Source organism: Buteo buteo, chromosome 2 (genome assembly GCF_964188355.1).
Source record: "Buteo buteo chromosome 2, bButBut1.hap1.1, whole genome shotgun sequence".
NCBI classification, from domain to species: domain Eukaryota; kingdom Metazoa; phylum Chordata; class Aves; order Accipitriformes; family Accipitridae; genus Buteo; species Buteo buteo.
Window position 1 is genome coordinate 30574146 of NC_134172.1, and position 14543 is coordinate 30588688.

Sequence of the window (14543 nt, forward strand, 5' to 3'; positions counted from 1 at the left end):
AAGAGTCATTTGAGGGAACAGAAAGGACTGTGTACTGTGGATTCCCCGAATCTTCTTTCTTTAGAGCCACCTTGAGTCATAGAATACAAATAAATAGTAAGAACACAGACAGGTATGGTTTTATTACATGGACCACTAAAGGATGTAGTGAATCACTAAGGCAAGGTTACACAGTCATGTTAATTCACGGTAAGTCCAAAGCGTTACTCAAGACAGTTTTATCCGTCCTTTGCCCTTGGCTACTCATGCACTAGCACCGGTTCACATAAGGCTGTGCAAAAGAGACGAAATAAAAAGTTTTTATCTGGATCAATTCCAGCTCATTGCTAATGCTAGCATAAAGGATGTGATTGCAAAAAGCACCTGGGAGAAGCAAATGGGAGAGGGGCGATGGGATCGTGCCCTCTCACTACAGGCCTGACTGATCTGATCATGTAGCCGCCACGGGCTGCGTGTGTCACAGCTGATCAACATGGACTGCTGGTGAGCTGGGGAGTGGTGCCTGCTTTCCTCTCTTCCCACGTGTTCCTGTCCCTGTGTCCCTGCCCCTGGCTTGCACTGGATCAATTGGTCTTGGAGCCACAGGGCTTCTTGCTAGGGTAGATTTCTGTCAGATCAGAATCTGGCTCACTGCATTGTTGGATAATTGCAAAATATGATGCAGGTATTGAGAACAGAAGATTTCATGTGAAACTGCACCCTACCATCATTGTGACTAGGGAAACATCATTATGGTTGGACGTTCTCATTAAAAAAAAAAAAGTAGTTATGTCAGTGTAATTGAAAAGAACTTTTCTATTTTAATTTTTACAGCATTTCCCGCATTTGACAAACATTTAAAGCAATCTGGAAATTGATTCCATTCTGTATTTGATGAGAAAAATCCCAATGGCCCCATGTTTTTTGTTTGTGTTTTATTTCCCTTTCCAGTAGAAGTATTGAAGGGACAGAGTTTAATCCAAGGTCTCTTATTTGTCCCCTTCTCATCTGGGAATGGGAAGAGGAAGGGAATGAGGAAGGGGATAGCAATACTTTTACAATTAATTAGAGAAAAAAAAAAAGATAAAGCTTTGGCAACATTTAAGAGGACAAAGGAATGTCCATCTTCAACATCAGAATGTTTTCCTGCTAAATTTCAGAGACTGTAACAAATGAGCTTCTGAAAACTCCTCTATTATTTTCTAAAACGAGGCTATTTTCTGTTAAATATTTTAAATAGGGGGTTTCTGCTATTTTGCCCTATAATTGTCACAGTGTAATACATGTACTTAATCTGTATAAGCATAAAAATTATCACCGCTAGAGGATGATATTTAGCATACAAATATCTCCATGGAAGATGGAATGGAATCTTCTAGCGAGAAGTCTTGCCCATGTTTGGGACTGAAGATGTTCAAGTCTCTTCAGGATCTCTGGTTTATGAACCATCACAATTACAGTAGATTCCCTCTCCGGTCACTACCACTAAACCCTCCAAAACTGAGTACTGCCAAGCTAGGTTTCGAATAATGTATAAATAAATGAAAAAAAAAGTCAGTGTTTCTCTTTTTCACATGGAATAGGTCATCACTCTGAATGTCTGGCTCAGCAATATGACAGTATGGAAGAAAATCTGCTTCTTTTTCAGAAGTCCCACAGCTTCCAGGATTTCATCCCAGTTCTCAAGAAATACTTGAAATCGAGACTGACCTGTTAATTATTAAATTAGCATTATTATTTCTGAAACATTTATACCTTGAAATATTTATTTCACAGTAGCATATAAACCACAATTACACAGAGACTTCTGAAGGTCAAGCTCTAACAGGGACTGTTCTGGGGGCTCTACCATCACTTAGGAAGGTAAAAATCTCTTTCCCTGACTTGCAAAATCAGTTCATCTCCCCACATCTGTTTTCAGGAACTTGTGCTTCTTGCCAAGCTATTGATGGTCGCAGGCCATAAGACTGGCCTTCGCTGTTGTCTGTTTTCTCCCCAGCCACAGAATGAGATCAGATCTATCAGTTCTTGCTGCACTTTCCAGGCAAGGTGCCAGTATCGCTGCCATATGCCGCCAGCAGGGTATCTTAACAAAGATGTGTCTTGGTGATTGTTTTTTAAAAAAGAAAGAAAACTGTGTATATATTTCTTGATGAAGTGGAGCTCTAACATAACTGAATGCCTTTTGGTTTGCAATAAATTGGATCTTAAATCAGCGCAAATTCTTAAAATAAAATTTTTCAAGAAAAACCTGCATAATTTGGCAAAACCATTTTAAAAACAGATTAGTTTCTATAAAATCTGTGATGATAAAAGACATCTTCTGTGTCTTTGCTTCACATTGTGGTAATCAGTGAAATAATGGATATTAGAAAAAGGAAGCAAATTGATTCCTAAATGTCACAATTACATTTAACAGAGAACTTTAAAAGCAGTTATTTCCTTTATTGCTTACTGGTTTTATTATTTCATTATAATTTTTCATACAAATCCAAACCAGGCCAGCTCAGCTTCTTTTGTTTACAGATAATAACTACATAGAATTTAAAAGGAAGCTATAGAAACCCCTTCAGTAGAATTTATTTTATAGCAATTCACAACGTTTTTTGTCAGTATAGCTGAAGCATCTTTTGTCCTCAGTGAGACCAAAACAAGATTGTATTGGAAAAGCTTTATGTGAGAAGGGTCATTGGCACTCACATTCAAAGTAATTATTCTTGTAAAATTAATTAACTTTTTTTTTAAATCCGAGCCCTTAGAATACTTCCCATTAGTAACAGCAGGTCTGTGCTTTTTATGTTTGTTGTGGCAGATGTTCTTTACATCCCAGATTTTTTCAGAACAACAGAATGGTTTGATGGATGAAAGATTGCATCTGGAAAAAGTGTTATCAGTCAGTGTCATTAAAAGCCTGAGCCAGAGCACACTGAAATCAGTGGGAATCACTGGGTTATGTTCACATTTTTCATATCTTGTTAAGGGGGAAGTATGTCTTGATTATTAAAGAAGATTGGAATGATGTTCTTTACTTGTCTTGCACATAATTTCTTTCTTCAACTATGGGGAAGAGAAGGGTTGTATTGATGGGAGAATCTGTCCTTGCACATATAGATGGCTGGGTTTGTGATCCCATGAGGCCTGCAGGCTTGCACAGTGAATACCAGGTGGCAAACCCCCTTGGGGAGTCTGGATAGGCTCCTAAGAAATGCCGGGAAGGGGTAACTGGTTGTGATGTACCAGTACTATTGACAAAGGGAAGAACATTTAAGCAAACATAGAAGCTAAAGACTACGGTTTCTATGATAGTGTTTTGTAAAATGCTTCCTGGCCTCCGTGGGACCATGGGAAGAGGTGGAAAGGCAGATTTTTTACTACCTTGATTGGATAATGTAAGTAGGAAGAATGCACATTCATCATGAATCGAGAACAGTTTCACAATAAAGGGAGTACTTTATCTGAAATTCATCTGAATGAGGTGCCAGGGAGCTGCAAGTGGGAGTTGCTCTGTAAGGGAAGGTGAACAAGGAGCTGGTGCTGACAGCAAAGCAGAGAGGGCATGGGGCCCAAAGAAAAAAGAGCAGAGCAGGTCTGGTGATGGTAACCAGGGTCAGCCAGTGTTTTGATGACTGCTAGCCAGGTACATAGCAATGAGGTAAGTCTACGGTCAAGGCAGGATCGGGCAAGATCCTGGTAAGATCGGGCAAGGCAATACAATGTTGTTCAGGCAGGAACCACGGGTAAGAACTGAGCTTAAATGCAGCTGCAGAGCTCCCCCAGCAAGGCTTCTCCTGGCTCTTTCTCACACAGCTCTTTCTCCAGAGTGTGATCCAAGGTCACAAGGCTGCATCACATCACTGCTCATCTCGAGCACTGGCAGCCAAACTTCCCTAGGAGCGTGAAGAGCCTGTAGGTGCAGGTCCCTAACAAAGAGTGACATTGTGTGATTTTAAGTTTGAGACTTAAGATCTAGAAAGTCGTAACTGAGCATTTAAACTGGAGGCTGTGGAAGAGCTTACAAACGCACAAGAACACGTGGCTCTGAAATGGTGATGCTGCTGAAAAGAAAAACTTGGAAGTTCTGTATCTTCCAGTAAAGGATTGGCCAAAGCATGTAAATCTCAGGCAGGAAATGGGAAACTGAGTGTTATTTAAATGAGTTCCCAGGACAGGAACAAAACAGAGGTACTCGTAGGCAAATGCTAGAAGTTTAAGAAATAAGATGGAGGAACAGGAATGTCCTCCCTTACTTAAAAAAGTGACATAGCAGACATTGAAAATTTGGTGGGAAGAAGACAATCAGTGGCACACTCTAATATCAAGACAAAATATACAGAAGATGATAGAATAAAGTGTGCCCAGGGCTAAGAATCAAATGAAATCAACTAATAAACCACCCCACTGAATTTGTATGGATTGACATTCCAGACGTGAATTGGACAGAGGTAGTACTGGGTGTCTCTTAATAATCCCCCATAAAGGATGGCAACACAGACTGCAATATTCTGAGAAAAATTGGGAAGGTAGCAGTTGTACTGAGGGACTTCAGTTATCCCCCCCTCAGACTGGATGAACATGATACTGAGATATAAGCAGAAATGAAATGTTAGATGTTATGAATGACTTTTTCATGGAATAAGTGGTTAGCGAGCCCACATCCAAAAATACAAACCTTGACTTTGTACTGAATAACTAGCACAATCTAATAAAAATCTAACTGCTGAATTGCTCTTCTCTAACAGTGACTATGCATTTATTCAGCATTCCTACAAAGGCGGCAAATCTCAAAAACCCTACACTTCTTGTGCTCTACCTCAAAAGGGACATCTAAAAAATGAGGAAGCTTCTTAACAAGGTATCTGAAAGGGATAGTCCATGGAATTAAATTCTCATAGGCATGTAAGCTACTGGAGAACACTATACTGGAATCACAGCATTAGTGTTTATCACCTATGGAAATGGCAGAGAAAATATAAAAGGAAGCTGAAATCACTTTCCAGCAAAGTCAAGGAGACTACTATAAACAAGAAGGAATCCTTCAAATTGTATTTAAAACAAGAAAATAAAAACTATCATAAACTCTAATAGATTAAATGTATGAATTCTTTCCATCAGTATTTTCTGTGAAAAAGAAATGAAGATACTCCCATGCTGGAGTGCTGTTCTCTGGGGGAAAAGGGCTCAGCAGACAACCTGTCTGAATTTGAAGTTATTGTGGAAGCAGCCAGAGATAAAATATTAAACATAAAAAGATAAAATGCTCTGATAAAATACTAGGAAACCACCACTATCACAAAAACTCTGAAAGAACTCATGTATGAACCAGTTCAACTACTAATGGTGTAAACTCTTATTCAGCTGGGCAGTAAATAAAATAGCAGATGAAATTCAGTCTAGATAAATGCAAAGGAAGTGAAATGTAGTGTAGATAAATGTAAAGAAATCAGTGCTTCTAAGAAAAAGCAATCCTAGCTTCACAAATAAAATGATGGACTCTGAGTTGACTGTTTCCACTTAGGAACAAGACCTGAGGATTACAATTGTTTTATGGAAGTGTCAGTTCAGTGCAGTCAATGTTCACTCCATGTCCCAAGAAAAAAAAAAATCTTAAAAATTACTAGGAAAGGAATAGAGAACAAACCAGAACACATTATTATTCAACTGAATAAATGCACTATTTGCCTGAATTTCAGTGCTGTCCTCTCATTACAGAAAGGCTATATATAAAGATTGGAAAAGATTCATAGAAGGAAAACGAGGGTCATTGGAGAAATGGAAGTCTGTCTCAGTCACACTATCAGAAGTGACTGTGTTGGCTGGGATCCTTCAGCCTGGGAAAGAGATGACTTGGGAGGTATAGCAGAAGATGACAGGAGCCAGGTTCAAAACAAACAAAACAAGGTTGTTTTCATACCTAAGGTAGCAGATCTGTGGAATTCTGTGCCAAATAATGTTGCAGTAATAAATAACTCTACATGAGTTACAAGGGAGAATGGACAAGTTCTTAGAAGAAAGATTCTTAGAAGAAAGAGTCATTACAGGCCACTAAATGGACAAATGACATCAGGATCAAGTAATTTCCACAGCTGAAAATAATTGGAAGTTTGGAAATTAGTAGATAGTATCATAAATACTTGCTCTGTTCCTGCTTTTCCCTGGCTGTCCACTTAGTCTAGATAGGCCCTTAATATGAACCAGTACAACACCTCTGTAGTCTAATAATTTCATAATTCTGTATTATTATTAAGTATTCTTATTTTTTTATACAGTGGCCCAAATTATATGTACTTTACAAGCACAAACAACATGGATTACTTGATGAGCTTGCTATCTGAAAGTCACATGATAAAAATTATTAATATTCTTTCTATAGCTTTCATATCTAGGAGCTTTAATCATGACTCAAAATTCTGCTACACCTGAAATAAATCATAGACCAAAAACCAATACAAAAATGGAAATACTAAGTCTGCCCCAAATGGATTGGAAATATAAGAATAGAACAAGAAACAGAAACAGATAGCTATAGCAGGGAAGCACAAGTGAACTGTGAGACAATGTGAGAGACAGTATCCATTGCACCTTAAAACTTTTTGGGGGAGCATGGTGGTAGAAGTGTATTTTGAAAGGAAAAATTAATTGAGTTTGCAGGTATTTACATGGAGCATATTTTAACTATGAAGGATGGCTGAAAAAAAAACCCACCAGAAACTTGTCTGAAAAATTAACAGAGAACAGAAGGCCAATACATAGTGTTAAACAAATTTGTATGGCAAATGTCATCTGCCATAAAGAAATGGCAGATGAAAGAGTAATCTGTGAAGTGTAATGTATTGGTTTTATGTGGCAAGGTTTTGGTAGCGGGGGGGAGTTACAGGGGTGGCTTCTGTAAGAAGCTGCTGGAAGCTTCCCCTGTGTTCGAGAGAGAGCGAGCCCATACCAGCCGGCTCTAAGATGGACCCGCCGCTGGCCAAGGCCGAACCAATCAGTGATAGTGGTAACGCCTCTGTGATAACATTTTTAAGAAGGAAAAAAAAAGTTGGGAGAGTGAGAAACAGCCGCGGGAGAGAGGAGTGAGAACATGTAAGAGAAACAGCCCTGCGGACACCAAGGTCAGTGAAGAAGGAGGGGGAGGAGATGCTCCAGGCGCTGGAGCGAAGATTCCCCTGCAGCCCGTGGTGAAGACCCTGGTGAGGCAGGCTGTCCCCCTGCAGTCCAGGGAGGTCCACGGTGGAGCAGATCTCCACCTGCAGCCCGTGGAGGACCCCACGCCGGAGCAGGTGGGTTCCCGAAGGAGGCTGTGACCCCGTGGGAACCCCACGCTGGAGCAGGTTCCTGGCAGGACCTGCGGATCTGCAGAGAGAGGAGCCCGTGGAGCAGGTTTTCTGGCAGGACTTGTGACCCCGTGGGGGACCTGCGCTGGAGCAGTGTGCTCCTGAAGGACTGCACACCGTGGAAAGGACCCATGCTGGAGCAGTTCGTGAAGAGCTGCAGCCCGTGGGAATGGCCCACGTTGGAGAAGTTCATGGAGGACTGACCCCGTGGGTGGGACCCCACGCTGGAGCCGGGGAAGAGCGTGATCAGCCCTCACCCTGAGGAGGTGAAGCGGCAGAAAATAACGTGTGATGACCGTAAACCCCATCCCTGTCCCCCTTGTGCCGCTGGGGGGGCTTGGTGGAGAAATCCGGGAGTGAAGTTGTGCCCGGGAAGAAGGGAGGGGTGGTGGGAAGGTGTTCTGAGATTTTGTTTTATTTCTCATTACCTTACTCTGGCTGATTTGTAATAAATTGAGCTAATTTTCCCTAAGCTGAGTCTGTTTTGCCCGTGACGGTAATTAGTGAATGATCTCTCCTGTCCTTATCTCGACCCGCAAGTTTTTGTTATATTTTTCTCTCCCCTGTCCAGCTGAGGATGGGGGAGTGATAGAACGGCTTTGGTGGGCACCTGGCGTCCAGCCAGAGTCAACCCATCACATGTACTAAAATCAAACCCAAGAAATTTATGACTGATGTAGCAGACGTGAATTCACTGGAGGGATAAAAATGGAAAAGGAACATGCTAGAAGCTGAGAATAATCTTTACAATAGATATGGCAACATCAGAACTGCATTTTTGAAAACCAGAGAAAGGAATATTGATGTAAATGAGAAGGGAGATGAGCCTAGACAAGAATTTTAGCTGAATGGGCAGATAAGAAAGCTGCATGTGAGGTATGTTTTGCATTGTATCTTTCAGATGTAACTTGAGTGGCAGGATCTGCAGCAAGGTCTGAGTTGAGGATGATGTCCTTTGTATGGGCATGAGTGACAGGGAGTGGTCTCATAGTGGCTGAAAAGGAGGTAGGCATATAGAGCCAGGGTAAAGGTGGGAAGATCTCTCTTTTAGCTATGTCAAGCTTTAGCTGACAAAAATCTAAAAAATGACATTTTTTTCTTAAGTTAAAATAGCTGTTTGATTAAGGGGTTGCAGGGCTGGAACTTGACAGACAGTAGGGAAGAGAGGGTATGGAAGGCAGGAGTCTGCCGCCTATGAGTATCTATATGAGCACAGGTACCTTACATGGTACCTGACTGCAACAGAAATACATAGATCCATCTTTCCTAATCCTTGGGTTTAACACCTGCATCCTGTATCGACAAGTAAAAGAGGGAGTAGGGCCCATCTCTACCTAATCCTAAAAAAAGACACACATTACTTAGCATGACAATTCACGCAGAACTAAAGATATAGGTAGCCCTAGTTCTAATATTTCTTAACCTTTGCAATCTTAATATGTATGGTTTTGTTTAATTCAGAAAGCTCTTCTATTGAAGATATATACTGTTGTTTTTTACTTTTCCTGGCCTCTTTTACAACACGTGTACCCTGTAATCAAAAACCCACCATAATTAATGGACTGAGGCTCAGCGTGGCCTAAGGAGTGCAAGAAATATCTTAATATCTGATGGGAACGTTCCCTGGCAGCATTTGACTGCAGTAGACCTTGTAGCAGCGTGTAGTTTATTATTTCAAAGTCTTATTGTTCAGAGACTATAGATACTGAATTCCCTCCCTTTGTAATTTAAAACAGCAAGGACATCTGATTCAGTCTTTTTCTCTTTATATTTTACCATATAATTCTAGACAAAAGAGCAGAGATCACTGAGAGATGTTCTTGCTGTAATGGCACAGTTAAAGAGTGAAAGCTGGAACAATTCTCTTTGGAAAGACATTTGAAGAGGTCAGTCTCCCTACTACAGATGGCGATGTTTTGATGGACAAAAAAAGTTTGTTGTTTGGATTCAGACAGGTAGGTCATGGCTTTAACTCTCTGCTCACTGACAGGGAAAAAAAAACCCAGATACAAGACTTCATACTATTATTTCTTCATTCACAGTTGATGGATAAGTTAAAAACATACTTACTCTTGAGTTTATTCCATAGATGAGGAAATGTTGTATTATTGTATTTCTTTCTTTGAAAATGTGACACTTTCATTAAACTAAGAATGATATTTTTAAGGTAATTTATGTGAGTGTGACTGTATTCTCTGCTGACTTGCTATTGTGTAACTCCTAAAATGGTCTTTACAGAACCACAACAAAGATTCTTTTTTTCTTAGGGCAAAAGTACAGTCAGAAGATATTATTTTCTCTCTTTTTCCAACAGTTGAAGCGCAGCACTGAAATGGAGATTCAGACACCTGCTCTTGCAACAGGCTGTGTACTGAAGGCTCGACCTAAAGAGAACCACTGGAATGCTGAGATAATTGGAAGACCTGACGTGCTTGACATGACCTGATATCCTGAAATATTTCTAGGCATTCTTTTAGGTATTATGTTAGTGATGGAGCTGCGATAACATTTTCATACTAGATGTACTATTTCAGCTCTTCATAATTTTACTCTGAAAATGACCTTTTAAGATAATTTTGTGTATGAGGGTAGTACTTAAAGGTGCTAAACTAATAACACTTACAATCTATTTAATGGATATAGCAACATCAGTACTGTGCCCAGCTCCCAGCAGTGTGCCAGTAATACCTCATTTTTTCAACCAAAAAGGCAACTGAACATTTCAACATCCTTGATTATCTGCTGAGATTGGCAAAGGCCTTGCAGAAATAAGGGAATCAGACATTCTCTCTGAAGGCTTCTTTCATTTGGAGCATGAATTTTCCCTTCTTTTCCCCTTATTTGAAATAGTCTAACTCTGCTAAAGGAGGTTAGCATCTACTAAGAGGGACTTATCTTTTATCAGATGTTTTAACAGCCAGAAACTTCCAAAGAATGATGATCAAAAGATAAACTGATAGTTCTATTTAATTTCTATGCTGTACATTTTATTTACTTCTAATTAGTAAATTTGGAGCATTTGCTGGTAAGCCCTATGTTTGTAGTGCCCAGAAGTTTAGTGAAATAGTGAATAAATTTTTGGTACTTCACAGTTCTTTTCATTTCATTGATGTGTTTTTTTTCTCTTCAGGAATGAGGGCAAAGTATGCAAGCTGACTACAGAAGATAAAGAATGTGTGCATGCTACTTTCAGAAATAAAAGTAAGTGTGAATATTCCTCTGGAGAGGGAAAAAAAGAGAGGAAGAATAAAAAGAAAGATCTGGGACACAAAAGAGTAGGACAGAAGGGCTGAGAGGGCTTGAGTCATGGGACAGAGTACAAAGAGGGAAGGAGGAAGGAGCAGTTGGGCAATGTGAGGTGCTGATGAGGAGCAGATAGAGGCAGGCAGCCATTAATTAACTTCTGCTTGATCACTTATTCTTGCCATAACTGTGTAGGTTGAAACTAGCATAATCCTAGCATTGCAGGCTGCCCCAGAGGGCTGAACTGAAAGCCAGACAGTCCATACATCTGCTTGGACTTTAAAGGAATCATAAATTCCTCAACTGCTCTACAGGGTGCTCCCCTCCCCTTGTCTGTGTTACATGCTGAAAGCCCTTATTCTTTGAAGCTGTCTGTGTCCCTCAATCGGCTCTTCTACACGAAGCCAAATTTGGGGTCAGTTCTGTTTACTTTTCCTTCCTCTTACATGTGATTTGAGTTGTCCTGTTAATCATCATGTATCGGAGAAGATCAGGGGCTTGTCCATTGGCAGGCAGGGGGGTCTGCAGAACTTGTTGCTGCATGTCAGCATGGATCTGCAGAGACTAAAGAAAGTCATCCGAGCCCTGCTACTTGTGCTATTAAGACTGAAATTGTGTGTGAAGAGAAAGTAGGATGGAGATGCCAGTTAAAGGGAAAAAAAAAACCACCTTAAGGAGTAAAAAGCTAAGACCTATGCAAGTCCTACTGGAACAGGGAAGCTGATCAGAGTTTTGAAGGAAAGACTAGACTGCATTGGCTGACAGCATATTTGGCCAGGGCTGGCAAAACCAGATTCAGGAAAGGAGTTCACTGTGCAGTCAAGCTAAAGAATTGGTGGAGGAAACAGGACGTGCCAGTGTGAACATCGACTATGGATGTGATAATGTGCTACAAAAAAACTAGGAAATTCAAGCACAGAATGAACATAGTATTCACATTTTTCTTTGGAATTTTCTGCCCTTCCAAAATACTCAAATTCTGAAACACGGAAAATTATTATTGAAAGTATTTCAGATGCGTAATTACATCATAGGCCATTTCCATGCTCTATTTAAAAAAAGAATAATAACATACCCATCACACACTATCCGTCTTTGCAATACAAGGGTAAGTTTTGGCTCTGGAAAGGCTTGCGTGGGTGATACATGTAGAGCTGTGCTAAATGTAGCGCAGACTCTTGTCACGGGCCATATACTTGCCAAACTTCATGTTCCCTCTATGCTTCATCATAGAACTAGTTCGACCCTACTTGCATTTATCCGTCGTTAAACAGACATCTTCCAATACGGCTCTTACAATTCTGTCATAAGTTTTCATGTTTAGCACTATTCTTGATCCTCTTGGAGAGCTTGCGGAGCCATACCAGTATGCCAGAGCATCAATTCTTTAAGATGTCCCTGTTCTTCTAATTAACAAAAACAAGTTTGAGGAAAAAGCCAAAAACCAGGTTCTTCCCTCAATTTGTTTAAACACCTCATAAAGGTTTTGTGCAGCTGGCTCATTTAACGTGGGGGCCTGGCAGTCCCATGTGTGCAGAGGTAGGGATGCGGGACTGAATGCCGCGTGTGCAGCGGGGCTGGGCTGGCTCTGGCGACTGGGAAGGCGTTGGGACCTTTGCAAAAGGCAACGGCCCTGCGTTGCTCACCTTCGCCATCCCTCTCTCACCGTTAGGTTTTGTGCTTAGCTGCTGGACTCGCGTGATGCGGTCAAACAAAAACCCCTGGGTGTTTTTTTGTTGTTGTTTTTCTCCAAACACAACGGCTTACTATTTGCCGAGAGTGCAAGAATGAGCTTAACAATGCGACCAAGTCCACAAGGCACTCAGCTCTTAAAACAGGGGTTAAAAAAAAAAAAGCTTTATAACGCTTCGTTTCGGCACGGGGGGACAGAGGAAGTGCCAAACCGGTTTGTGAGCTGGTTTTCCTAATAAACGAGATCCTGAACCCCCCCCGCTCCCCGGGAAGGAATGGGTCCGCACTGAGACTTTGTGTTACGTGCTCCTCACTCCTGGGACTGCCCGGATCTCCACCCAGGGGAGATCCCAGCGCTGGCCGGGACGCTCCGCTCCGCGCCGCCTCCCGCCGCCGCGGCCCCGGGCGAGGCGGGGCAGTGCCCCCTCCTCGGCTTCACCTCCCTCCGCGCAGGCGCGCTCGCACGGCGCATGCGCCGCGGGGCCGGCTGCGGCCAGCTGCGCAGGCGCGGTAGCGGGACCGGCCGCCGCGGGCGGGCGCGGGTCTGCATCCGGGTCGCCGCCGTGCCCATTGTCTGGGGAAGGGGCCCGGGGCTCGGCGGCGCTGCACCCGAGGGCCCCTGCCCGTCCGCCGCTCACCCGCGCAGGCTTTAGTAAGTGATCCTCAGCGGCTCTTCCCGCCCCAGTCCCAGGGAGATGCCGGGGTGCCCGCGGAGCGTTCCCGTCCCCCCCCCCCGGGAGGGCGCGTCGCCGTCCCTCAGGCGCCCCGCGGCCCCGGCTGTCCTTTCCCCGCGCCTCTCGTCGCTGGCGCTGTCGGATCACGCGCGGGCGCTGCGTCTGGAGGTGCTGGTGGCTCCGGGGGCCTCAGGCGACCCCAGTGCGCGCCCACCCCCGTCCCCCCCGCGGTTCCTGCCGGTAGCCCGCCAGCCGCGGCCGGTCGGTGCCGCGTTGTTTCCCGGCGCCTGAAGGGAGCACCGCTGCTCCGCCGGGCAGGCAGCTCCTGGCCGGTTGGCGGGGGGTAGAGCCTTGGCGGTGTGCGTGCCGCCGCTCCCCTCCCTCACCAGTGCGGACGAGTGTCTCCGGTACCGTCTGCATCTTGCGGCTGGTTTTCGGGCGCTCTGGCGGAGACTGCCCCTGCCTGTCGCTGCTATTCTGTCTTTCCTTTTAATTTAACCATCTTTAACGAGGCTGAGTTTTCATTATGCCACCTAGTAACTATACTGTGCTTTTTTTTTCCTGCAGTGGACCGCAGTTCGAAGAGGAGACAAGTGAAGCCTTTGGCAGCTTCGCTGCTGGAAGCTTTAGATTATGATAGCTCTGATGACAGTGATTTTAAAGTTGGAGATGCTTCAGGTAAATATGCTTCCTCATCTCCTCAGTTCAGAATTATCTCATTTTTGGTTTATGGTTGCTCATTTAATATCACATGGGAGACAGAATGCTATTAGTGAACTGTTGGAGCCACTTGAAGTTCAGTCACTCAGTTGGATAACTGGAAATTGTTATGCTGCGGATAAGAAACAAATTAAACAAAACATCCGTACAGTACTTCAATTGCAATTAATTCTTTCTCAGCAGAAAACTCATGATTATCAAGGAAGTTTTGGCAGTAGCTTCTGTGCTGACTGCCTTAGCTAGATCTATTGCTTTTTATTTCTTCAGTGTGGAGATAATTTTTGGAACACTCACTGCATTTAGTATTGAAATAAGAATATTCTAAAACCATTTTGTTTTTAAACAGTATGGATAATAGTTTTTTGTGGACTTAAGAACTTGCCTATTTCTCGAGGTTAATTCCACTCGGTGAATGAAAACTTTAAGCAGAAGGATAATCTGTTCAGGTTCTTTTTGTTTTTTTACAAAAACTTAAGGTGTCCATTCAGATAGCTATGCAGAAGGGTATATGCATTTCATACCAGAAGGAAGTCCTTGCCTCAGAGTGTTTTTGTTCTGCAGTCTTTTCTCTGTGTACAGATTCCTGTATCTGCAGTGAAGATACACAGAAACTGAAAGTAAACAAGATGCCAAAATAAAATGAATAAATTCAAGTATATTGGAGGGAAGGGAAAGAAGGGGCAGGACCACATTTGTGAATAAACTTCACATTGGATGATCTGTGGCATATGCTCAGGGAAATAAGGAAAGAGATGCAGGATGTGTAAGGGAAGCATTATGACAGCTTGTCAAATAACTTCACTTTGTTATTTCTGCACTGGGCACGCTCATCTATGTTTTCATGTGCATGTATCGTGCAAAAATATTCCCCATCTCCATTTAAAGGCTTATTTTTTTTACATCT

General features: G+C 42.6%; 1 protein-coding gene across 1 annotated transcript in view; it reads left to right on the forward strand.

Moving 5' to 3' along the window:
• Nucleotides 1-12715: 12715 nt before the first annotated feature.
• The window catches only part of PHF14 (PHD finger protein 14), a 168201-nt gene continuing 166373 nt past the window's right edge, over nucleotides 12716-14543 (forward strand). The window contains 4 exon segments of the mRNA XM_075049939.1: nucleotides 12716-12776; nucleotides 12779-12832; nucleotides 12835-12897; nucleotides 13487-13597. Of these exon segments, the coding sequence (XP_074906040.1) occupies nucleotides 12716-12776; nucleotides 12779-12832; nucleotides 12835-12897; nucleotides 13487-13597 (289 nt within the window).